This window comes from Balaenoptera physalus (genome assembly GCF_965194825.1).
Source record: "Balaenoptera physalus genome assembly, chromosome: 3".
In the NCBI taxonomy this organism is placed as follows: Eukaryota; Metazoa; Chordata; class Mammalia; order Artiodactyla; family Balaenopteridae; genus Balaenoptera; species Balaenoptera physalus.
The window spans coordinates 59,650,121-59,676,562 of record NC_138890.1 but is presented as its reverse complement, the minus strand read 5'-3'; the positions used below and the strand labels follow the sequence as shown (position 1 = coordinate 59,676,562).

At 39.4% G+C, this 26,442-nt stretch overlaps 1 protein-coding gene across 1 annotated transcript; it reads left to right on the top strand.

Moving 5' to 3' along the window:
• The first annotated feature begins 1,056 nt into the window (after positions 1 to 1,056).
• Positions 1,057 to 13,782, top strand: PCDHB1 (protocadherin beta 1). Its single transcript, XM_082454133.1, has one exon. It carries the CDS (start codon positions 6,546 to 6,548, stop codon positions 9,000 to 9,002), a length of 2,457 nt encoding a protein of 818 aa, XP_082310259.1. The 5' UTR covers positions 1,057 to 6,545; the 3' UTR covers positions 9,003 to 13,782.
• Positions 13,783 to 26,442: the final 12,660 nt, after the last annotated feature.

Genomic DNA, 26,442 nt, shown 5'->3' with positions numbered 1-26,442 from the left:
TGGTAACCACAAATCTGATCTCTTTTTCTATGATTTTGTTTTTTTGAAGTATAATTGACCTATAACACTGCTATTTCCTGGTACACAACACAGTGATTTAGTATTTCTACACATTTCAAAATGATCACTATGGTAAGTCTAGTTATATCATCAAAAATATTACATAGTTATTGACTGTATTCCCCACAATACATTTCATCCCCTTGACTCATTTATTTTGTAACTAGAGTTTGTACCTCTTAATCTCCCTCACTTCTTTTGTCCCCCCCCACCCGCTCCCCTTTGGCAATTTGTTCTCTGTATCTATAACTCTGTTCCTGCTTTGTTATGTTTGTTCATTGGGTTTTTGTTTGTTTGTTTTTTTAGATTCCACACATAAGTGAAATCATACAGTTTTTGTCTTTATCTGACTTATTTCACTTAGCATAATACCGTTTAGGACCATCCATGTTGTCACAAATGGCAAGATTTCATTCTTTTTTATGGCTGAGTATATTCTGTTATATACACACATACACACACACACACACCCCCCCCCCACATATTCTTTATCCAGATTGCTTCTATATCTTGGCTATTGTAAATAATGCTGCAATGAACATAGGGGCGCATATATCTTTTCTAATTAGTGTTTTTGTTTTCTTCAGATAAATACCTAGGAGTGGAATTTCTGGGTCACATGGTAGCTCTTTTAAATTTTTTGAGGAATCTCCATACTGTTTTTCATAGTGGCTGCACCAATTTACATTCCCACCAACAGTGCACATGGGCTCCCTTTTCTCCACATCATGGTCACATAGTTTTGAAACATCTCTCCAAAGATAACTAATCATGAAAAATTAAAAGGTACCTTTCAAATTGAGAAATTTGGACACTATTTTGTAACCAAATTATCAAACTTAGTATCACCAATAATGGGACATAAATTACATCATATGCCTCCTGATGTAATGCACTGAAGAGACTACAACATCTCCAAGGTGGCACTGATGTCAAAATATTTCATCTGAATCTAATGAAGACACAATGCCCAAATTGAGGGATATCCTGTAAAATGACTCTTTAAAAATGGCAGTGTCATGAAAAAAAAAGTCAAAAATATTTTCTTTAAACTGCTCTAGTTTAAAGGAAACTAGAAAAACATGACAATTGAGTACAATGTGCAAACCTTGATTATATCCTGGATTAAAAAAAGAACAGCCATAAAGGACATTATTGGAACAATTGAGGAAATTCAAATATTGAATACAATATTAGGTAATAGTATTCATGTTAAATTTCCTGTGTGTGATAATTTTAATTGAAGTTATGTGGGAGAATGCCCCTGTTTGTAAGAGGTACATATTGAGATATTTAGGGATGATATGTTAAAATGTCTGCAACTAACTCATAACAAAATACAATGTTTACATACTGTATCTGCCAGCTATGGTCACAAAATACAGTGTAAAACTTAACAGCTCAAAATAACATTAATTCCCACTCGTGCGTCTGGAGGTCAGCAGATTTAGGCTGAGATCAGCTGTGCTTTGCTTCAGTATACAGGCTGTATCCAGTGCTGTTCCATACTCATCCTTGAATCGGTGGGCTATCCAGAAAAAGTTCTTAGAAAGGTGGCAGAAGAGCAAGAGGGCAAGCCCAATTATTGCAGCACATTTCAAGCCACAACTTGCTTTACTCTGTGTATTAGTTTCCTAGGGCTGATATAACAAACTACCACAAAGTGGGTGGCTTAAAAAAAGCAAACTTATTCTCTCATAGTTTGGAGGCTAAAAGTCTGAAACCAAGGCATCAGCCGGGCCCTGCTGTCTCTGAAGGCTCTAGGGGAGGATCCTTATTTGCTATTTCCTAGCTCTGGTTGTTGCCAGCAGTCCTTGGCATCCCTTGGCTTATAGCAGCATCAGTCCAGTCTCTTATCTCTGTCGTGATATGGCCTTCTTCCCTGTGTGTGTCTGTGTGTCTCCAGATCTCTCTTTATAAGGATACCAGTCATTAGAGTTCACCTTAATTCCGTATAAGCTTATCTTAACTTGATTATATCTGAAAAGACACTGTTTTCAAATAAGGTCACGTTCACAGATACCACCCACTCTGCTAACATCCCTTTGGCCAAAGCAACTCAACGGGGTCAAGCCCAAAGTGAAGGGGTGGAGAATTATACTAAACCCATTGTGAGGGTCTAGTATAATTCACATGGCCAAACTCAACATCAGTGGAGCAGATATATTCTGCCCACAGAAGTTAAGAGGGAGAGCGACTGGTTTTGAATAATAAATGTGTGTGTATATATATATATATATACACATATATAATGTATAACATGTGATGTATATGCATACATGTGTATATATATGAAAGTGTACAAATGTAGCAAAATTGGTGAATCTAGGTGAAGACTATATAATTATTTATTATTGTTTATTATGTCAAATATCAACAAATCTGGACTTAGGGAAGGAGAAGCTGTTTTAAAAGACTATTGCAATAGCAGAACTCATTGATCACAAAATCTGCAAATGTCTCATACAGAAAAACAGTTTTTTTGTTTTTGTTTTTTAAATTAGGGAGGGATCAGCAGGGCTAGCAGTAGCTTTGTGTGGGAGTAGGACAAGGGGATAGAGCAAGCAGATGGTATAATCAGGGTGCTTTAACAGGAATATTTTTCCCTCTGTGGTTGGCCAGTTCTCAGAATGAACAATTAAGTGGGGGATTTTAGGACTTGTTTCAGTTTGGGGGTGAATTAAAGTTCAGAGGCCTATGAGAAAAAGAGAAACCTGACTAAAATTTGGTCAAACCAAATCAATAGGTAGGTAATGGGTAATTGTAAGCACTCTTGAAACTCTTCTGAAGGTTTAAATTATTTCAAAATACGATTTTTTAAAAGCTAAGAGTTAGTACTTAGATACAGTTTTTTAAAAATTATGCAGTCCTACCTTCTCCGTCTATGCTTACTTTTATTTATTTATTTATAATACATTTATTTATTTATTTATTTTTGGCTGCGTTGGGTCTTCGTTTCTGCTTGCCGGCAAGCGGGGGCTACTTTTCATTGCGGTGCGCGGGCTTCTCATTGCAGTGGCTTGTCTTTGTTGCGGAGCACGGGCCCTAGGCACATGGGCTCAGTAGTTGTGGCGCACGGGCTTAGTTGCTCCGCGGCATGTGGGATCTTCCTGGACCAGGGCTTGAACCTGTGTCCCCTGCATTGCCAGGCAGATTCTTAACCACTGTGCCACCAGGGAAGTCCTTAGATACAATTTTGGAATGCATTTTTTATTCTCTCTAAACTTTATGATATTTTACTAGGTGTGGTTTGCCCCTCTTCCCAATGACTAGATTTTGAGTAAAGACACTGGCATTACAGCTTGGTAGGTTGTAGATTTATTCTGTATGTCCTAGTTCTGCCTTCACTGGAAAGAATAAAAACTTATTTAAAAAAATACCATGATGTTTAAAGGGTCCAAAGTTTTCAGAGGAAAAAGAAAATATTTTGGAATTTCATCCCATCAAGCAGATAATACATACCCTGAGAACTAACTAAACAAATTAAGATTCAGAGGAATCCAATTGAAGAGCAGCATTTCTTGTATTTCAAGTCATAAGAATGTATTTTTTAAATTTATGGGTTTTGAATGAGTTACTTACAAACTGATTGTATTAAGACTTCCTAGGTGGTGACTGTAGTTAATAACAACACTGTATTGTATATTTGAAAATTACCGAGAGTAGATCTTAAAAGTTCTCATTACAAGAAAAACGTTTATAACTATGTGTGGTGATGGATGTTAACTAGACTTACTGTGTTGAGCATTTAGCAGTATATACTAATATCTAATCACACTGTATACCTTAAACTCATATAATGTTATACGTCAATTATACCTCAGCTTAAAAAAAGACTTCCTAGGATGCCATAAGCTTCTGCTTAATGTGTGAATCACTGGGAGAAATACCTCTTTTAAACAAAACTCTGTAGATATATATCAACTAAGGATAAGCTATATATCAACTAAGGATAAGCATGTCTCTTTTTCTCAATTATAAAGAGATACTCAGGACTTGTATTTAGAATATATGAAGAACTACAACAAATCAATAGGAAAAAGACAATCCAATGTAAAAAAATGGCTAAGGGAACTGAACAACGCCCCCCCCAACCAAAGGTTACCCAGATGACTAAACATATATTAAATAGTGCCCTACGTCATCAATAATTAATAATCAGAGAAATGCAAATTAAGCCCACACTGAGATAGCCAAAATGGTTAAACTTTTAAGAAGACTAGTAACGATAAGTGTTGGTAAGAATTAGAACAAATGGACCAATTTAAAATAATGGACCTATTTACACATCTCATCCTGCTGATGAGATGTGTAAATTGGTACAACTTCTTAGAAAGCAGTTTGGCAGTATCAGGTAAAGCTGAAAAGAGCATACCCTATGACACCAATGCCACTTCTAGGTATATGCCCCCCCTCAAATGTACACACGTGTGTACAAAGTGACATATATAATGACATACTTCTGTGAACAGTAGAATAGTAAATGAGTTTTGCTGTTCATGCTGAAAAAGACAAAAGCAGTCCGTGACAGTTAGGAGCTAGCCTGATACTCAGAGCTAGGCTATGCTGTTCTTGTGTTGAACTAAAACAGGTTCATAGAACAACATTAGACGAGGCCACTCTGTGACAGTGATGGATTAAGAGAAAAACAAGAGGATGCCATAATCAGGTGAAAAGGAACATTTTCCAAACCACAAAAATGGCTAATATGAATTACCAATCACAGCTTTAGCCTCCTTCCATTTTTCTCACCTTCTAAGAATTATTAATATATCCAACTATAAAAATAACTGTTTCTGACAGCATCCAATCCAGAGCAAAGTCCTACTTCAAACCACCCCCAAATCACCTTGCACAAATATCGCAAGTCCTTTTTAACACCCTCTTATTGAGATGCCCCATGATTCTCTGTGGTGTGATGTCTCCCTTGTTGCAGTAATCAGAAAATACAACTTTGTTCAACTACAGGTGTGTTCCTGATGGTCTGTGGCCAAACAGCATTGACCAGACTGGAATTCTATACAGCAATGGAAATGAATGAGCTAGAGCAGAACACAACATCAATCTGAGACTGAGCTAAATATCAAAGGAAAGAGACTAGATTCTGAAGATTACCTACTGTAAGTGTTATGAGTTTTTTTTACAAATGGGAAACCACCAAATGCTCCTGCTAATGAGCATGAGATAGAGTGTCAGAAGACAGGTTCTAGTTTTTATATTGCCAGCAGTAGCTGTATGGACTGGGCAAGTGATTTCATCATTTGGGCCTTAGTTTTTTCATCTATTTAAAAAAAGGGTGGGGAGATTGGACCTAATCTTTCTGAGGTGCATTATCATTCTTAAACATTCTATGATCTTATGACTGTAAAAAACTCTCAACAAATATCTTGCAAAATTTCTATTGGGCCATTTTCAATATATGTAAGTAGTCTATTATTTAATTTCCTTTAAAATCCAAAGCCAAACATTTATCTTCACTTAATTTATCTACTATATTATTTGGGAAGCAGAGTTACATACTAATTATGAGCATGACTTTGGAGTCAGACAAAATCAAATTGAGTTCCTTCTCTAATATTTACTAGGTAGAAGACATTGGGGGAGTAACATAACCTCTCCAGTCTCAATTTCATCTGTAAAAAAGAAATAATAATAATGTGTACCTCATAGAGTTGTTGCAAGGGTTAAATGAGATAATGCATGTAAATTACTTAATACAGTACCAGTATATAGAAATCATACCCAATAAGTATTGCTTCCATCAGAATCATAAGTGACAAGCCAGTCGCTTCCTAAGCGTTTGAGGGTTCTGTGGAAAAGAATGGGTTTATGCAAACCATGAGGCAAGTTGAACAGTTCCCCTATCAGTGTACCTAATGGACCCCAGTTTCCTGAGAGATGATGTCTGTCTGTCCCCTTTCCTTTTCCTACTGATCACTTCCTCCAAGGCCCCCTCCCTCATTCCCATCCAGTTGGTTTACGCTTCAGAAGACACTGCAGCATCTTTTTGCCTCTCCCTTGGTCTCTGGGCGGAGTGTGTATGTGGAGTGTGCCGAGTACCTTAACACCTCGCTGTTTGCCCGCTGCTGCAGCGGCCCCAGCCGGCTCACAGATACTATGACTTCAACCTTAAGCTTGCTTAACGAGTATCCTCATTGGGTGTTCAATTCCCCAGGGCTTTTTTTCCTGAAAGGGAATTGAAAGGCGAGTTTGCTGTTGCTTTGGCAACAACTTTCAACCTCTACCTTACTCTCCAGAATGAGAACATATCTATTAATACATTCGATAGACTGGGGAGTTGAGTTACTTAATGCAATTTTTCTTCCAAGTGCAAAACAGCTCACCTGGCTCGGTTAGCCTTTGGCGGCGCTGCGGTTAGAGGCTAGCAAAGCTGAGAGCAGCTGTTGCAGGAACCTGTTGGCAGAAAAGTGAAAGTGTGTACGCAACAGGTGTATCTGCTGCAGAGAGTACGCTTGTGAGAACGGATGGCGATTGCACGCAGAAAACTCTTGCAAAGCAGGCAAGTGGGCTCGCTTCTCCTTTTTCTGTGCTTATCTGTGGGGGGTGCGGCGGCCATCCGCTATTCGGTGGCAGAGGAGATGGAGAGTGGTTCGTTTGTAGCTAACGTGGCTAAGGACTTGGGGCTGGAGGTAGGGAAGCTGGCTGCGCGCGGGGCGCGGCTCGTTTCCGAGGGCAATATACTGCATTTCCGGCTGCACCGCAAGACAGGAGATCTGTTCGTGAAGGAGAAACTGGATCGGGAGTCACTTTGTGGCAAAGCCGATCCATGCGTTCTGGAGTTTGAAATAGTCCTGGTGGAGCCACTGCAGTCCTTTCGCGTGGAGGTCAGGGTATTTGATATCAATGACAATGCCCCGGTTTTCCTAAACAAGGAGCCTCTTTTAAAGATTCCGGAGAGCAACCCCCTGGGTTCACGGTTTCCTCTGCGGAGCGCGCAGGATCTGGACGTCGGCCTCAACGGTCTCCAAAACTACACCTTGAGCGCCAGTGAGTATTTCCACCTGCACACCCGCTTCCGCAGCCATGGGCCCAAGTATGCCGAGCTAGTGCTGGATAAACCCCTGGACAGAGAGGAGCAGCCTGAAGTCAACCTGACAATTACAGCTGTGGACGGAGGGTCTCCGCCCAAGTCTGGCACTGCCCACATCCGCGTGGAGGTTCTGGATGTCAATGATCACGTGCCCCAATTCTCTCGACTGGTGTACCGCGCTCAGGTACCGGAAAACAGTGCCAATGGTTCTTTGGTGGCTACGGTGACTGCCACCGACCTAGACGAGGGCTCCAACAAGGAGATAACTTACTCTTTAGCGCAAAACCCAGAAGTAATTCTCCAGACGTTTCAGATTGACTCTGAAACTGGAGAGGTTCGACTAAGAGGGTCCCTAGATTTTGAAGCGATTGAAACATATGACATTGACATTCAAGCTACCGACGGAGGAGGCCTCTCTGCCCACAGCAAAGTCCTGGTGGAGGTGGTGGATGTTAATGACAATCCTCCTGAAGTTACAGTCTCCTCTGTGTCCAGCCCTCTCCCTGAGGACTCTCCACTACAGACGGTAGTGGCCCTTTTCTCTATCAGAGACCGGGACATTCGAGTGGGAGGAAAAATCACTTGCTTCCTCAAAGAAGACCTTCCCTTTGCAGTCAAACTTACATTCAGGAATTCCTACTCACTGGTCACTGACAGAGGCATGGATCGGGAGGAGGTCTCTGGCCATAATATCACCCTTGTTGCCATGGATACTGGAACACCCACCCTGTCCTCGGAGACTGTGATAGAGGTGCTAATATCTGACATTAATGACAATCCCCCAGTATTTCAGGAAGATTCCTACATCTTGACTGTTCCAGAAAACAACAGCCCTGAAGTTTTTATTGGCAAAGTCCATGCTGAGGATCTAGATTTGGGTGAGAATGCCCAAATAACATATTCTCTGCTGCCTCCAAAAAGTGGAGATCTATCAGTCTTTGCTTACATCTCCATAAATTCAGACAATGGGAAACTCTATGCACTGAGAACTATGGATTATGAAGCCATTCAAGATTTTCAGTTTGTGGTAAAGGCAACTGATGGGGGCTTCCTGTCACTGAGTAGCCAGGTTACTGTCAGAGTGGTTGTCCTGGATGACAATGATAACTGCCCAATGATCTTGTACCCACTGCAAAATGGCACCTTGCCCTGCAATGACCTGGTGCCTAGGTCTGCAGAGGCAGGCTACCTGGTGACTAAGGTGGTGGCTGTGGATGGTGACTCAGGTCAGAATTCCTGGCTTTCATATCATCTATTTAAGGCCACTGACCCTGGGTTATTCTCTGTTCAACAAAAAAATGGGGAAATCCGTACATTGCGGCAGATATCTGAGAGAGACCCCACGATGCAGAAACTGATCGTTCTTGTTCAGGATCACGGCCAACCAGCTCTTTCTACTACTGCCTCACTTAATATCCTCCTGGTAGATGGCTTTTCTGAGCCCTATCTGCAGTTCCGGGATCCATTCAAGCATCCTACAAGGGTAAATCCATCCACTAAATATTTGGTCATTTCTCTGGCTGTCCTTTCCTTTCTCTTTCTGCTCTCTGTCACAGTGATCTTCATTACACATATCTGCCAGAAGATTAAATACAGAGAAAAGTTCACAATTCAAGAGCATTTCTATGATGACTGTAATTTCTCTAACAACCTGGTACAAGGAGAAGCCAGTGGATCCACATCCCAGCCTTGTCCCTATGAAGTGTCCTCAGCCACTGGCACTGGCAATAGTGAATTCTGGTTTCTTAAGCACCTTATGCCCAACTTCCCCTTCCCCCATGGCACTGGAGAGGTAAAAACGGAGGCTGGCTCCAGTTTACCACCAGATTCTGATAGAAATAGGTCTTGGGGGTCAGAGGGCCATGCCCAAGTATCTGATGACTATATGTAGCCATTATTCATGTCTCCTGTGGAAGTTCATTAGTCCTGGCTCTGAATATGCTTAGTTCCATAGAGATATCATGTTATTTTGCCTTTAAGTTATTTTCCATTAGAAAGTTATGCATGCATAGGGACAAGAACTAGCTCCTAGTTTTGATACATCAGAAAGCAATTAGGTTCAAGAAGTAGAAATATAGTTTATTGTTATTCAGAAATTTTTAGATTTGTCACCTGATGAGTAGAGATCATCTTTGAATCAACATCTTGCATACCATCATTCACAGTCATGCAAATGTCTGGTGAATGGTGGTCCTCATAGATAACTGGATGGGAGGAAGGGTAAAGAAGAAGAAAAAGGATTTGACTTATTTGCAAATGTAAAGGCAGATATAAGGCTAAAGAGATTCAGTTCAGGAATTAAGTTAGCTGTAGATTTCTTAATGGTTGTTGGGGACCTTAGGCAAGTCTTAAATCTGTTTATACACAGATATCTCATTCCTCATCAGAGAGCAGTTGTTTGAAGGTAGATGAGGAAAAAAAATAGACTTGTAGATAACAAATGCTATTGAACAACTACAAAACAAAAAGATATTAAAGGAGAAAGAATGCATTAATACCAATAAAGTGGCCTTAAGAAAAGATAGATTTTCATGTATTACCAGATTTGATCTTAAGCCATTTTCTCCTCTGAGCATGCTGATGTGACAACATGGAAACTAAGAAAAAGAGTTAGTTCCTAGCATATCATTCAAAAAATGAAATGGAGTAGGGATCCAAGTTAGGTTTCTTTTTGATCATCACTGTTTTGCATTGGTAAGCTATTTTAAGTTCTCTCATTCTAAAATTAAAGAAAAAAAATTAAAACATTAACATATTTCAAGGATGCTATTAATACTACCAACTGTGCCTTAACTGTTTAAAAAGTTTGCTTTACTGAGTCTTTAATTATGTACCTTATTTTATACAATGTGTAAATTCAGACCCACAGGGTGTGGCCCACACAGATAGGCACAACATTTGTACCTGGTATTCCAAGGGTAGAACAGTACCTCTAGTTTGGGCAAATTGCTTCAATTACAAATTTAACTTTGAAATGCATATAGATCTACATTTCTACTGGAAGTTTTAAGTTATAGTAAAGTTAAAAAATTTTTTATACTATATTTAAAATAATATTTTATTTATTTATTCATTCATTATTTTTTTGGCTGCACTGGGTCTTGGTTGTGGCACACAGGATCTTTCGTTGTGGGACGTGGGCTCTTCGTTGTGGTGCACGGGCTTCTCTTTTAGTTGTGGCGTGCAGGTTTTCTCTCTCTAGTTGTGGCGCACAGGCTGCAGGGTGAGTGGGCTCTGTAGTTTGTGGCACTCGGGCTTAGTTGCCCCGCGGCATGTGGGATCTTAGTTCCCCCACCAGGGATCAAACCCACATCCCCTGCATTGGAAGGATTCTTTACCACTGGACCACTAGGGCAGTCCCTTAAATTCTTTCTTTTTTTTTTTTAACATCTTTATTGGAGTATAATTGCTTTACAGTGGTGTTTCTGCTTTATAACAAACTGAATCAGCTATACATATACATATATCCCCATATCTCTTCCCTCTTGCGTCTCCCTCCCTATCCCACCCCTTTAGGTGGTCACAAAGCACCGAGCTGATCTCCCTGTGCTATGCAGCTGCTTCCCACTAGCTAGCTATTTTACATTTGGTAGTGTATATAAGTCCATGCCACTCTCTCACTTCGTCCCAGCTTACCCTTCCCCCTCCCTGTGTCCTCAAGTACATTCTCTAGTAGGTCTGCGTCTTTATTCCCATCCTGCCCCTAGGTTCTTCATGACCTTTTTTTTTTTTTTTAAAGATTCCATATATATGTGTTAGCATATGGTATTTGTTTTTCTCTTTCTGACTTACTTCACTCTGTATGACAGACTCTAGGTCCATCCACCTCACTACAAATAACTCAATTTCGTTTCTTTTTATGGCTGGGTAATATTCCGTTGTATATATGTGCCACATCTTCTTTACCCATTCATCTGTCGATGGACACTTCGGTTGCTTCCATGTCCTGGCTATTGTATATAGAGCTGCAATGAACATTGTGGTACATGACTCTTTTTGAAGTATGGTTTTCTCAGGGTATATGCCCAGTAGTGGGATTGCTGGGTCATATGGTAGTTCTATTTTTAGTTTTTTGGGGAACCGCCATACTGTTCTCCATAGTGGCTGTATGAATTTACATTCCCACCAACAGTGCAAGAGGGTTCCCTTTTCTCCACACCCTCTCCAGCATTTATTGTTTGTAGATTTTTTGATGATGGCCATTCTGACTGGTGTGAGATGATATCTCACTGTAGTTTTGATTTGCATTTCTCTAATGATTAATGATGTTGAGCATTCTTTCATGTGTTTGTTGGCAATCTGTATATCTTCTTTGGAGAAATATCTATTTAGGTCTTCTGCCCATTTTTGGATTGGGTTGTTTGTTTTTTTGATATCGCCTTAAATTCTTTATGAGATAATTTTAGACTTAAAAAAACTGCAGGAATAGTATAGTGTTATCATATACTCTTCACCTGGCTTCCCTTAATGTTACCATCTTACATAACCATAGCACAGATAACAAAATTAAGAAATTAACCTTGGTACAACTCTATTAACTAAACTACAAACGTTGTTCAGATTTTACCAGTTTTCTCCTACTGTCCTTTTTCTTTTCAAGGATCCACTCCAGGATCTCACAATGCATTTAGTTCCTACCATTCATCATAGTTCCTTAACCTTTTCTTGTCTCTCATGACTTTGAGACTTTAAAAAAAAATTTTTTTCTTTTATATATTTTTTTATACAGCAGGTTCTGATTAGTCATCCATTTTACACACATCAGTGTATACATGTCAATCCCAATCTCCCATTTCATCACACCACCACCCCCATCCCCCCGCCGCTTTCCCCCTTGGTGTCCAAACGTTTGTTCTGTACATCTGTGTCTCAATTTCTGCCCTGCAAACCGGTTCATCTGTACCATTTTTCGAGGTTCCACATATATGCGTTAATATACGATATTTGTTTTTCTCTTTCTGACTTACTTCACTCTGTATGACAGTCTCTAGATCCATCCACGGCTCTACAAATGACCCAATTTCGTTCCTTTTTATGGCTGAGTAATATTCCATTGTATATATGTACCACATCTTCTTTATCCATTCATCTGTCGATGGGCATTTAGGTGGCTTCCATGACCTGGCTTTTGTAAATAGTGCTGCAATGAATATTGGGGTGCATGTGTCTTTTTGAATTATGGTTTTCTCTGGGTATATGCCAGTAGTGGGATTGCTGGGTCATATGGTAATTCTATTTTTAGTTTTTTAAGGAACCTCCATACTGTTCTCCATAGTGGCTGTATCAATGTACATTCCCACCAACAGTGCAAGAGGGTTGCCTTTTCTCCACACCCTCTCCAGCATTTGTTGTTTGTAGATTTGCTGATGATGCCCATTCTGACTGGTGTGAGGTGATACCTCATTGTAATTTTGATTTGCATTTCTCTAATAATTAGTGATGTTGAGCAGCTTTTCATGTGCTTCCTGGCCATCTGTATGTCTTCTTTGGAGAAAAGTCTATTTAGGTCTTCTGACCATTTTTGGATTGGGTTGTTTGTTTTTTTAATGTTGAGCTGCATGAGCTGTTCATATATTTTGGAGATTAATCCTTTGTCCATTGATGCGTTTGCAAATATTTTCTTCCATTCTGAGGGCTGTCTTTTCGTCTTGTTTATGGTTTCCTTTGCTGTGCAAAAGCTTTTAAGTTTCATTAGGTCCTATTTGTTTATTTTTGTTTTTATTTCCATTACTCTAGGAGGTGGATCAAAAAAGATCTTGCTGTGATTTATGTCAAAAAGTGTTCTTCCTATGTTTTCCTCTAAGAGTTTTATAGTGTCCGGTCTTACATTTAGGTCTCTAATCCATTTTGAGTTTATTATTGTGTATGGTGTTAGGGAGTGTTCTAATTTCGTTCTTTTACATGTAGCTGTCCAGTTTTCCCAGCACCACTTATTGAAGAGACTGTCTTTTCTCCATTGTATATCCTTGCCTCCTTTGTCATAGATTAGTTGACCATAGGTGTATGGGTTTATCTCTGGGCTTTCTATCTTGTTCCATTGATCTATATTTCTGTTTTTGTGCCAGTACCATATTGTCTTGATTACTGTAGCTTTGTGGTATAGTCTGAAGTCAGGGAGTCTGATTCCTCCAGCTACATCTTTTTCCCTCAAGACTACTTTGGCTATTCGGGGTCTTTTGTGTCTCCATACAAATTTTAAGATTTTTTGTTCTAGTTCTGTAAAAAATGCCACTGGTAATTTGATAGGGATTGCATTGAATCTGTAGATTGCTTTGGTACTATAGTCATTTTCGCAATATTGATTCTTCCACTCCAAGAACATGGTATATCTCTCCATCTGTTTGTATCATCTTTAATTTCTTTCATCAGTGTCTTACAGTTTTCTGCATAAAGGTCTTTTGTCTCCCTAGGTAGGTTTATTCCTAGGTATTTTATTCGTTTTGTTGCAGGGGTAAATCGGAGTGTTTCCTTAATTTCTCTTTCAGATTTTCATCATTAGTGTATAGGAATGCAAGAGATTTCTGTGCATTAATTTTGTATCCTGCAACTTTACCAAATTCATTCATTAGCTCTAGTAGTTTTCTGGTGGCATCTTTAGGATTCTCTATGTATAGTATCATGTCATCTGCAAACAGTGACAGTTTTACTTCTTCTTTTCCAATTTGGATTCCTTTTATTTCTTTTTCTTCTCTGATTGCTGTGAGTAGGACTTCCAAAACTATGTTGAATAATAGTGGTGAGAGTGGACATCCTTGTCTTGTTCCTGATCGTAGAGGAAATGCTTTCAGTTTTTCACCACTGAGAATGATGTTTGCTGTGGGTTTGTCATATATGGCCTTTATTATGTTGAGGTAGGTTCCCTCTATGCCCACTTTCTGGAGAGTTATAAATGGGTGTTGAATTTTGTCAAAAGCGTTTTCTGCATCTATTGAGATGATCATATGGTTTTTATTCTTCAATTTGTTAATATGGTGTATCACATTGATTGATTTGCATACATTGAAGAATCCTTGCATCACTGGGATAAATCCCACTTGATCATGGTGTATGATCCTTTAATGTGTTGTTGGGTTCTGTTTGCTGGCATTTTGTTGAGGATTTTTGCATCTATATTCATCAGTGATATTGGTCTGTAATTTTCTTTTTTTGTAGTATCTTTGTCTGGTTTTGGTATCAGGGTGATGGTGGCCTCATAGAATGAGTTTGGGAGTGTTCCTTCCTCTGCAATTTTTTGGAAGAGTTTGAGAAGGATGGGTGTTAGCTCTTCTCTAAATGTTTGATAGAATTCGCCTGTGAAGCCATCTGGTCCTGGACTTTTGTTTGTTTGAAGATTTTTAATCAGTTTCAATTTCATTACTTGTGATTGCTCTGTTCTTATTTTCTATTTCTTCCTGGTTCAGTCTTGGAAGGTTATACCTCTCTAAGAATTTGTCCATTTCTTCCAGGTTGTCCATTTTATTGGCATAGAGTTGCTTATAGTAGTCTCTTAGGATGCTTTGTATTTCTGCAGTGTCTGTTGTAACTTCTCCTTTTTCATTTCTAATTTTATTGATTTGAGTCCTCTCCCTCTTTTTCTTGATGAGTCTGGCTAATGGTTTATCAATTTTGTTTATCTTCTCAAAGAACCAACTTTTAGTTTTATTGATCTTTGCTATTGTTTTCTTTGTTTCTATTTCATTTATTTCTGCTCTGATCTTTATGATTTCTTTCCTTCTGCTAACTTTGGGTTTTGTTTGTTCTTCTTTCTCTAGTTCCTTTAGGTGTAAGGTTAGATTGTTTACTTGAGATTTTTCTTGTTTCTTGAGGTAGGCTTGTATAGCTATAAACTTCCCTCTTAGAACTGCTTTTGCTGCAACCCATAAATTTTAGATCGTTGTGTTTTCATTGTCATTTACCTCTAGGTATTTTTTGATTTCCTCTTTGATTTCTTCAGTGATCTCTTGGTTATTCAGTAACATATTGTTTAGCCTCCATGTGTTTCTGGTTTTTACGTTTTTTTCCCTGTAATTAATTTCTAATCTCAAAGCGTTTTGGTCAGAAAAGGTGCTTGATATGATTTCAATTTTCTTAAATTTACTGAGGCTTGATTTGTGACCCAAGATGTGATCTATCCTGGAGAATGTTCCGTGTGCACGTGAGAAGAAAGTGTAATCTGCTGTTTTTGGATGGAATGTCCTATAAATATCAATTAAATCTATCTGGTCTATTGTGTCATTTAAAGCTTGTGTTTCCTTATTAATTTTCTGTTTGGATGATCTGTCCATTGGTGTAAGTGAGGTGTTAAAGTCCCCCACTATTATTGTGTTACTGTCGATTTCCTCTTTTATAGCTGTTAGCAGTTGCCTTATGTATTGAGGTGCTCCTATGTTGGGTGCATTTATATTTCATAATTGTTATATCTTCTTCTTGGATTGATCCCTTGATCATTATGTAGTGTCCTTCCTTGTCTCTTGTAACATCCTTTATTTTAAAGTCTACTTTATCTGATATGAGTACTGCTCCTCCAGCTTTCTTTTGATTTCCATTTGCATGGAATATCTTTTTCCATCCCCTCACTTTCAGTCTGTATGTGCCCCTAGGTCTGAAGTGGGTCTCTTGTAGACAGCATATGTACGGGTCTTGTTTTTGTATCCATTCAGCAACCCTGTGGTTTTTGGTTGGAGCACTTAATCCATTCACGTTTAAGGTAATTATCGATATGTATGTTCCTGTTACCATTTTCCTAATTGTTTTGGGTTTGGTTTTGTAGGTCCTTTTCTTCTCTTATGTTTCCCACTTACAGAAGTTCCTTTAGCATCTGTTGTAGAGCTGGTTTGGTTGTGCTGAATTCTCTTAGCTTTTGCTTGTCTGTAAAGCTTTTGATTTCTCCATCAAATCTGAATGAGATCCTTGCCGGGTAGAGTAATCTTGGTTGTAGGTTCTTCCCTTTCATCACTTTAAGTGTATCATGCCACTCCCTTCTGGCTTGTAGCGTTTCTGCTGAGAAATCAGCTGTTAACCTTATGGGAGTTTCCTTGTATGTTACTGGTCATTTTTCCCTTGCTGCTTTCAATAATTTTTCTTTGTCTTTAATTTTTGCCAATTTGATTACTGTGTGTCTTGGCATGTTTCTCCTTGGGTTTATCCTGTATGGGACTCTGTGCTTCCTGGACTTGGGTGGCTATTTCCTTTCCCATGTTAGGGAAGTTTTCGACTATAATCTCTTCAAATATTTTCTCTGGTCCTTTCTCTCTGTCTTCTCCTTCTGGGACCCCTATAATGCGAATGTTGTTGCGCTTAATGTTGTCCCAGAGGTCTCTCAGGCTGTCTTCATTTCTTTTCATTCTTTTTTCTTTGTTCTGTTCTGCAGCAGTGAATTCCACCATTCTGTCTTTCAGGTCACTTATCCGTTCTTCTGCCTCAGTTATTCTGCTATTGATTCCTTCTAGTGTACTTTTCATTTTAGTTATTGTATTGTTCATCTCTGTTTGTTTGTTCTTTAATTCTTCTAGGTCTTTGTTAAACATTTCTTGCATCTTCTCGATCTTTGCCTCCATTCTTTTTCCGAGGTCCTGGATCATCTTCACTATCATTATTCTGAATTCTTTTTCTGGAAGGGTGCCTATCTCCACTTCATTTAGTTGTTTTTCTGGGGGTTTATCTTGTTCCTTCATCTGGTACATAGCCCTCTGTCTTTTCATCTTGTCTATCTTTCTGTGAATGTGGTTTTTGTTCCACAGGCTGCAGGGTTGTAGTTCTTCTTGCTTCTGCTGTCTGCCCTCTGGTGGATGAGGCCATCTAAGAGGCTTGTGCAAGTTTCCTGATGGGAGGGACTGTTGGTGGGTAGAGCTGGCTGTTGCTCTGGTGGGCAGAGCTCAGTAAAACTTTAATCTGCTTGTCTTCTGATGGGTGGGGCTGGGTTCCCTCCCTGTTGGTTGTTTGGCCTGAGGTGACCCAACACTGGAGCCTACCTGGGCTCTTTGGTGGGGCTGATGGCAGACCCTGGGAGGGCTCACGCCAAGGAGTACTTCCCAGAACTTCTGCTGCCAGTGTCCCTGTCCTCATGGTGAGACAGAGCCACCCCCTACCTCTGCAGGAGACCCTCCAACACTAGCAGGTAGGTCTTGTTCGGTCTCCTATGGGATCACTGCTCCTTTGCTTGGATTCTGATGCGCACACTACTTTGTGTGTGCCCTCCAAGAGTGGAGTCTCTGTTTCCCCCAGTCCTGTCAAAATCCTGCAATCAAATCCCGCTAGCCTTCAAAGTCTGATTCTCTAGGAATTCCTCCTCCTGTTGCCAGATCCCCAGGTTGGGAAGCCTGACGTGGGGCTCAGAAACTTCACTGCAGTGGGTGGACTTCTGTGGTATAAGTGTTCTCCAGTTTGTGAGTCACCCACCCAGCAGTTATGGGATTTGATTTTATTGTGATTGTGCCCCTCCTACCATCTCATTGTGGGTTCTCCTTTGTCTTTGGATGTGGGGTATCTTTTTTGGTGAGTTGCAGTGTCTTCCTGTTGATGATTGTTCAGCAGTTAGTTGTGATTCTGGTGTTCTCGCAAGAGGAAGTGAGAGCACATCCTTCTACTCCGCCATCTTGAACCAATCTCTGACTTTGAGACTTTTGAAGAGTACTGGTCAGTTATTTGTAAAATGTCCCTCAATTTTTCCCCAGTTTTACTGAGGTATAATTGACATATAGCACTGTTTAAATTTAGAGTGTACAGCATATATTGTGAGATGATTACCACAGTAAGCTAATAGTTAACAAACATGTGTCTCAACTTGACATTGTCTTTGTTTCCTCATAATTAGATTGATGTTATGCATTACTGGGAAGAATATCACAGAAATGATACTGTGGCCTTCTCAGTGCATCATATCGGGGGGTACATGATGTCAAAATGTCTTATCTGGTGATGTTAATTTTTTTATTGTGGTAAAAAAACAAAATCTACTATGTTAACCATTTTTAAGTGTACAGTTCAGTAGTGTTAAAGTGATGTTAATCTTGATCACTTGGTTAAGATAATATCTGTCAAGTTTCTTTACTGTAATGTTACTGTTTTTCCCTTTGTAATTAATAGCTGGGGAGAGACACTTTGAAACTATGCAAATACAATGTTTCTGCTTTAGGGACTTCCCTGGTGGTCCAGTGGTTAAGACTCTGCATTCCCAATACAGGGGGCCCAGGTTCAATCCCTGATCAGGGGACTAGATCCTGCATGCCACAACTAAGGATCCCCCAACCCTCAACTAAAGAAAAGATCCTGCATGCCGCAAGGAAGATTCCCACGTGCCACAACCAAGACCTGGCACAGCCAAATAAATAAATAAACATTAAACAAAACAAAACAATGTTTTTGCTTTAACTTTTGACCACAAATTGTAGTATCCACTGTGGGCTATTTTCTGTGGCAATTAATACTGTGGCAGTGAATGGTGATTTTCTATTTCTGATTCCTTTTACATTAATTGAAATTCTTTAAGGAATGCTTGTCACTTCTCCCACATTTATTATTTACTTATTTCTTTATATATGGATTCATGGACATTTACTTTATTATTTGGACTATAATCCAATGTTACCATTATATTGCTGAGCAAACTCTTTTATCTGGGATGAAGAGGAGATTTTTAAGCCTGGAATTATACACATAGAACACAGTTTGTTCAAAATTAGTATTTCTTTGTAATACTATGTTACATTATCTTAAGCAAGCATAAATTTCTTTCACTTGTTAAGGTTTATTTATAATGTTTTAACTTTAAATGAAAATTCCATTAACTTGATTTTAAATTTCCATTAGATATAAAACTATTAGATATTAAACTATGAAAGTTTAAAATTTTATGTAGACCTATTTATATATTTATAAGCTAAGTATAACAGTGATGTCTTTTAATGCTGTACTTTTAACAAAATTTTAAAATTTTTAATTTTCAAATTTTAAAAAAATTTATATTTTATTTTTGGCTGCATTGGGTCTTCGCTGCTGCACATGGGCTTTCTCTAGTTGTGGCGAGCAGGGACTGCTCTTTGTTGAGGTGCGTGGGCTTCTCACTGCGGTGGCTTTTCTTGTGGAGCATGGGTTCTAGGCACATGGGCTTCAGTAGTTGTGGCACGCAGGCTCAGTAGTTGTGGCGCACAGGCTTAGTTGCTCCACAGCGTGTGGGATCTTCCCGGACCAGGGCTCGAACTCTGTCCCCTGCATTGGCAGGTAGATTCTTAACCACTGTGCCACCAGGGAACTCCTAGGTGTCATTTAAACATAGATTTAGATGCTAAAATTAGACATAGAGATATATGCAAAATGGAATTGGTCTCTTTGGTTTTATTTAATTCTACCAAAAATAAATATATATATTGCTTTCTCTGTGTCTGTGCTTCTTGTTGTTGTTTTATATTTAAAGATGAACCTGTCTCATTCTTGGAAGCAGAATTTATCCAGATAATTGTCTCATATAAAGGTGTATTTTCTATAGAGCTGAATATCAAATAGGTGATTAATCACACATCCACTCTTCGGCCCAAAATTTGACCTCATTTCCAAATCTATGTAGCACTTTTTATAATATTATTAAAGTATTGGTTGTGTTTATATAACACTGAAACGATATTCAAAAGTAAAAATAGGGGGCGGAGTCAAGATGGCGTACTAGGAGGACGTGGAAGTCGTCTCCTCACAACTAGGGCACCTACCAGGCATCCGTGGGGGACCACAGACACCTAAGGGGACAGGAGGAACCCCCAGTGACAAGGTAGGACATGGGGCATGGGGGGTGTGAAGGGGGAGGAGAAGTGGAGGCAGGATAGGACTGGCGCCCCTGAGGGCCGGCTGGGGGAGGGGAAGGGATCCCACGCTGGAAGGGGGAAATTGGGGAACCATTGGGAGGGCAGAGGAACAATAGGGAGTGTGGCCAGGTTTTGGGGCCCCCAGGAACCTGCTGAGATCCCGGGCCTGATCCTCTGCCCATGGAGGCCCCCTCCAGCCGTGTGGGTCCTGAGGGAGTGGGAGGGAGGGAAGGGGAGCAAAAGTAAAGTCTGGACCTTTGGGACCAGCACCCCTGAGGGGTGACTTGGTGAGGGGAAGAGTTCCTACACTCAGAGGGACCCACCTGTGGTTAGGGGTCCAGCGGGATGGGGGAGACCCTGGGGGAGATGGGGAGGGAGGGGCAGAAGGAAGAGAAGGGAACCCGGCCAGTGCTTTCCCAGTCCACTTAGGCACTGGGGGGCCTGTTGGGCTCCTGGGCCTAATCCTCTGCCCTCAGAGCCTCCCTCCTGCCACGCAGAACCAAAGTCCCACCCCTACAACCCCACGCATGGCCCTACCTCTACACTCACAGACGCCCTCCAAAGCACTGGGCCTAAACCCCACCCACACACCCTCACTCAGGGCCCTACCTCCAAACTCTGGAACCCCACACTCCAGAGGCCCTCCTTTCCACATGCTGCCTGTCTCCTTCTGTGCACAGGTCCTAAGCAGAGGCCAGACCCATGCTTGAACGTGCCCGCCTAGGCCCTGCCCCATGCTCCAACGTCACCACCCCACCAGCCTTGGTCCTGCCCCACCCTAAACCCCGTCCCTAAATTCCAACCCAGCCTAAACTCTGCCCCCATAGCCAAGGCTTTTTTTTTTTTTTCCTCTTTTAGATTGGGGTTCTGTTTTACCTTGCTGATTCACTGTTGTTGATTCTTTTATATTTTTATTTTTCCTAATAAATCTTTTATTTTTCTAATTTTATTTTATTCTTTATACTTTGTTATTGTTCTCTCCTTTTGGCTTGTTCTCCCCCCCTTTTCTTTTTTCTGTTGTGGTTTTATTTTACCTTGTTGCAGTTGTTTCAATTATAGTTTTATTTTTCCTAATATATTTTTTATTTTTCTAATTTTATTTTGTTTTTTATTCTTTGATATTGTACTGTTCCTTTTTTCCTTTATTCACCATGCCACGAGCTTGCGAGATCTTGGTTCCCAGGCTACAGGTCAGGCCAAGCTCCTGTGGTGGGAGCTCCAAGTCCAAATCACTGGACTAACAGAGAACCTCAGACCCAGGTAATAGTAATCAGAGTGAGGCCTCCTGGGGGTCCTCATCTCAGCACCAAGACCCAGCTCTATCCAACTGCCTGCAAACTCCAGTGCTGGAGGTCTCAGGCCAAACAACCAGTAAGACAGGAATACAGCACCACCCATCAAAAAGACAAAAAAAAAAAAACATGAAACGACAAAAAAAGTATATTACAGACGAAGGAGCAAGGTAAAAACCTACAAGACCAAATAAATGAAGACAAAACAGGCCACCTACCTGAAAAAGAATTCAGAGTAATGATAGTAAAGATGATCCAAAATCTTGGAAACAGAATGGAGAAAATACAAGAAACATTTAACAAGGATCTAGAAGAACCAAAGAGAAAACAAACAGTGATGAACAACACAATTACTGAAATTAAAAATACTCTGGAAGAAATCAATAAATAGCAGAATAACTGAGGCAGAAGAATGGATAAGTGAGCTGGAAGATAAAATGGTGGAAATACCTGCCAGAGAGCAGAATAAAGAAAAAAGAATGAAAAGAATTGAGGACAGTCTCAGAGACCTCTGCGACAACATTAAACACACCAACATTTGAATTATAGGGGTCCTGGAAGAAGAAGAGAAAAAGAAAGGGGCTGAGAAAACATTTGAAGAGAATATAGTTGAAAACTTCCCTAACATGGGAAAGGAAATAGTCAATCAAGTCCAGAAGGCACAGAGAGTACCATACAGGATAAACCCAAAGAGAAACATGCCAAGACACATATTAATGAAACTATCAAAACTTAAACACAAAGAAAAAATATTAAAAGCAGCAAGGGAAAAGCAACAAATAACATACAAGGGAATCCCCATAACATTAACAGCTGATTTTTCAACAGAAAATCTGCAAGACAGAAGGGAGTGGCAGGACATATTAAAAGTGATGAAAGGGAAAAACCTACAACCAAGATTACTCTACGCAGCAAGGATATCATTCAGATTCGATGGAGAAATTAAAACCTTTACAGATAAGCAAAAGTTAAGAGAATTCAGCACCACCAAACCAGCTTTACAACAATGCTAAAGTAATTTCTCTAAGCAGAAAACATAAGAGAAGGAAAAGACCTACAAAAACAAACCCAAAACAATTAAGAAAATGGTAATAGGAACATACATATCGATAACTACCTTAAATGTAAATGAATTAAATGCTCCAACCAAAAGACATAGACTGGCTGAATGGATACAAAAACAAGACCTGTACATATGCTGTCTACAAGAGACCCACTTCAGACCTAGGGACACATATAGCCTAAAGTGAGGGGATAGAAAAAGATATTCCATGCAAGTGAAAATCAAAAGAAAGCTGGAGTAGCAATCCTCATATCTGACAAAATAGACTTTAAAATAAAGACTATTACAAGAGACAAAGAAGGACACTATATAATGATCAAGGGATCAATCCAAGAAGAAGATATAACAATTGTAAATATTTATGCACCCAACATAGGAGCACCTCAATACATAAGGCAAATGCTAACAGGCATAAAATGGGAAATTGACAGTAACACAATCATAGTAGGGGACTTTAACACCCCACTTTCACCAATGGACAGATCATCCAAAATGAAAATAAATAAGGAAACACAAGCTTTAAATGCTACATTAAACAAGATGAACTTAATTGATATTTATAGGACATTCCATCCAAAAACGACAGAATACACTTTCTTCTCAAGTGCTCATGGAACATTCTCCAGGATAGACCATATTTTGGGTCACAAATCAAGCCTTGGTAAGTTTAAGAAAACTGAAATCATATCAAGTATCTTTTCTGACCACAATGCTATGAGATTAGATATCAATTACAGGAAAAAAACTGTAATAAATACAAACACATGGAGGCTAAAGAATACGCTACTAAATAACCAAGAGATCACTGAAAAAATCAAAGAGGAAATAAAAAAATACCTAGAAACGAGTGACTGACAATGAAAACATAACAACCCAAAACTAATGGATGCAGCAAAAGCAGTCTAAGAGGGGAAGTTTATAGCAATACAATCCTACCTCAAGAAACAAGAAACATCTCAAATAAACAACTAACCTTACACCTAAAGCAATTAGAGAAAAACGAACCAAAAAATCCCCCAAAGTTAGCAGAAGGAAAGAAATCATAATGTTCAGATCAGAAATAAATGTAAAAGAAATGAAGGAAACAATAGCAAAGATCAATAAAACTGAAAGCTGGTTCTTGGAGAAGATAAACAAACTTCATAAACTATTAGCTAGACTTATCATGAAAAAAAGGGAGAGGACTCAACTCAACAGAATTAGAAAAGAAAAAGGAGAAGTAACAACTGACACTGCAGAAATACAAAGGATCATGAGAGATTACTACAAGCAACTATATGCCAATAAAATGGACAACCTGGAAGAATTGGACAGACTATTAGAAAAGCACAACCTTCTGAGACTGAACTAGGAAGAAATAGAAAATATAAACAGACCAATCACAAGCACTGAAATTGAATCTGTGATTAAAAATCTTCCAACAGACGAAAGCCCAGGACCAGATGGCTTCACAGGCGAATTCTATCAAATATTTAGAGAAGAGCTAACACCTATCCTTCTCAAACTCTTCCAAAATATAGCAGAGGGAGGAACACTCCCCAACTCATTCTACAAGGCCACCATCACCCTGATACCAAAACCAGACAAAGATGTCCCCAAAAAAGAAAACTACAGGCCAATATCTCTGATGAACATAGATGCAAAAATCCTCAACAAAATACTAGCAAACAGAATCCAACAGCACATTAAAAGGATCATACAGTATGACCAAGTGGGGTTTATCCCAGGAATGCAAGCATTTTTCAATATACACAAATCAATCAATGTGATACACCATATTAACAAATGGAAAGATAAAAACCATATGATAAAAGACGCAGAAAAAGCTTTTGACAAAATTCAACACCCATTTATGATAAAAACTCTCCAGAAAGTAGGCATAGAGGGAACCTACTTCAACATAATAAAGGCCATATATGACAAACCCACAGCCAACATCATTCTCAATGATGAAAAACTGAAACCATTTCCTCTAAGATCAGGAACAAGATAAGGTTGCCCATTCTCACCACTATTACTCAACATAGTTTTGGAAGTTTTAGCCACAGCAATCAGAGAAGAAAAAGAAATAAAAGGAATCCAAATTGGAAAAGAAGAAGTAAAACTGTCACTGTTTGCAGATGACATGATACTATACATAAAGAATCCTAAAGATGCTACCAGAAAACTACTAGAGCTAATGAATGAATTTGGTAAAGTAGCAGGATACAAAATTAATGCACAGAAATCTCTTGCTTTTCTATACACTAATGATGAAAATCTGAAAGAGAAATTAAGGAAACACTCCCATTTACCACTGCGACAAAAAGAATAAAATACCTAGGAATAAACCTACCTAAGGAGACAAAAGACCTGTATGCAGAAAACTATAAGACACTGATGAAAGAAATTAAAGATGATACGAACAGATGGAGAGGTATACCATGTTCTTGGATTGGAAGAATCAACATTGTAAAAATGACTATACTACCCAAAGCAATCTACAGATTCAATGCAATCCCTATCAGACTACCAATGGCATTTTTCACAGAAGTAGAACAAAAAATTTCACGATTTATATGGAAACACAAACGACCCCGAATAGCCAAAGCAATCTTGAGAAAGAAAAACGGAGCTGGAGGAATCAGGTTCCCAGACTTCAGACTATACTACAAAGCTACAGTAATCAAGACAGTATGGTACTGGCACAAAAACAGAAATATAGATCAATGGAACAGGATAGAAAGCCCAGAGATAAACCCATGCACATATGGTCACCTTATCTTTGATAAAGGAGGCAAGAGTATACAATGGAGGGAAGACAGCCTCTTCAATAAGTGGTGCTGGGAAAACTGGACAGCTGCATGTAAAAGAATGAAATTAGAACACTCCCTAACACCATACACAAAAATAAACTCAAAATGGATTAAAGACCTAAATGTAAGGCCAGACACTATCAAACTCTTAGAGGAAAACATAGGCAGAAGACTCTATGACATAAATCACAGCAAGATCCTTTTTGACCCACCTCCTAGAGAAATGTAAATAAAAACAAAAATAAACAAATGGGACCTAATGAAACTTAAAAGCTTTTGCACAGCAAAGGAAACCATAAACAAGATGAAAAGACAACCCTCAGAATGGGAGAAAATATTTGCAAATGAAGCAACTGACAAAGGATTAATCTCCAAAATTTACAAGCAGCTCATGCAGCTCAATATCAAAAAAACAAACAACCCAATCCAAAAATGGGCAGAAGACCAAAGAAGATATACAGATTACCAACAAATACATGAAAAGATGCTCAACATCACTAATCATTAGAGAAATGCAAATCAAAACTACAATGAGGTATCACCTCACACCGGTCAGCATGGCCATCATCAAAAAATCTACAAGCAACAAATGCTGGACAGGGTGTGGAGAAAAGGGAACCCTCTTGCACTGTTGGTGGGAATGTAAATTGATACAGCCACTATGGAGAACAGTATGGAGGTTCCTTCAAAAACCAAAAGTAGAACTACCATATGACCCAGCAATCCCACTACTGGGCATATATCCTGAGAAAACCATAATTCAAAAAGAGTCATGTACCAAAATGTTCATTGCAGCTCTATTTACAATAGCCAGGACATGGAAGCAACCTAAATGTCCATCGACAGATGAATGGATAAAGAAGATGTGGCACATATATACAATGGAATATTACTCAGCCATAAAAAGAAATGAAATGGAGGTATTTGTAATGAGGTGGATGGCGTTAGAGTCTGTCATACAGAGTGAAGTAAGTCAGAAAGAGAAAAACAAATACAGTATGCTAACACATATATATGGAATCTAAGGGGAAAAAAAAAAGGCCATGAAGAACCTAGTGGCAAGATGGGAATAAAGACACAGACCTACTAGAGAATGGACTTGAGGATATGGGGAGGGGGAGGGGTGAGATGTGACAGGGTGAGAGAGTGTCATGGACATATATACACTACCAAATGTAAAACAGATAGCTAGTGGGAAGCAGCCGCATAGCACAGGGAGATCAGCTCGGTGCTTTGTGACCACCTAGTGGGGTGGGATGGGGAGGGTGGGAGGGAGGGAGATGCAAGAGGGAAGAGATATGGGAACATATGTATATGTATAACTGATTCACTTTGTTATAAAGCAGAAACTGGCACACCATTGTAAGGCAATTATACTTCAATAAAGATGTTTAAAAAAAATATATTC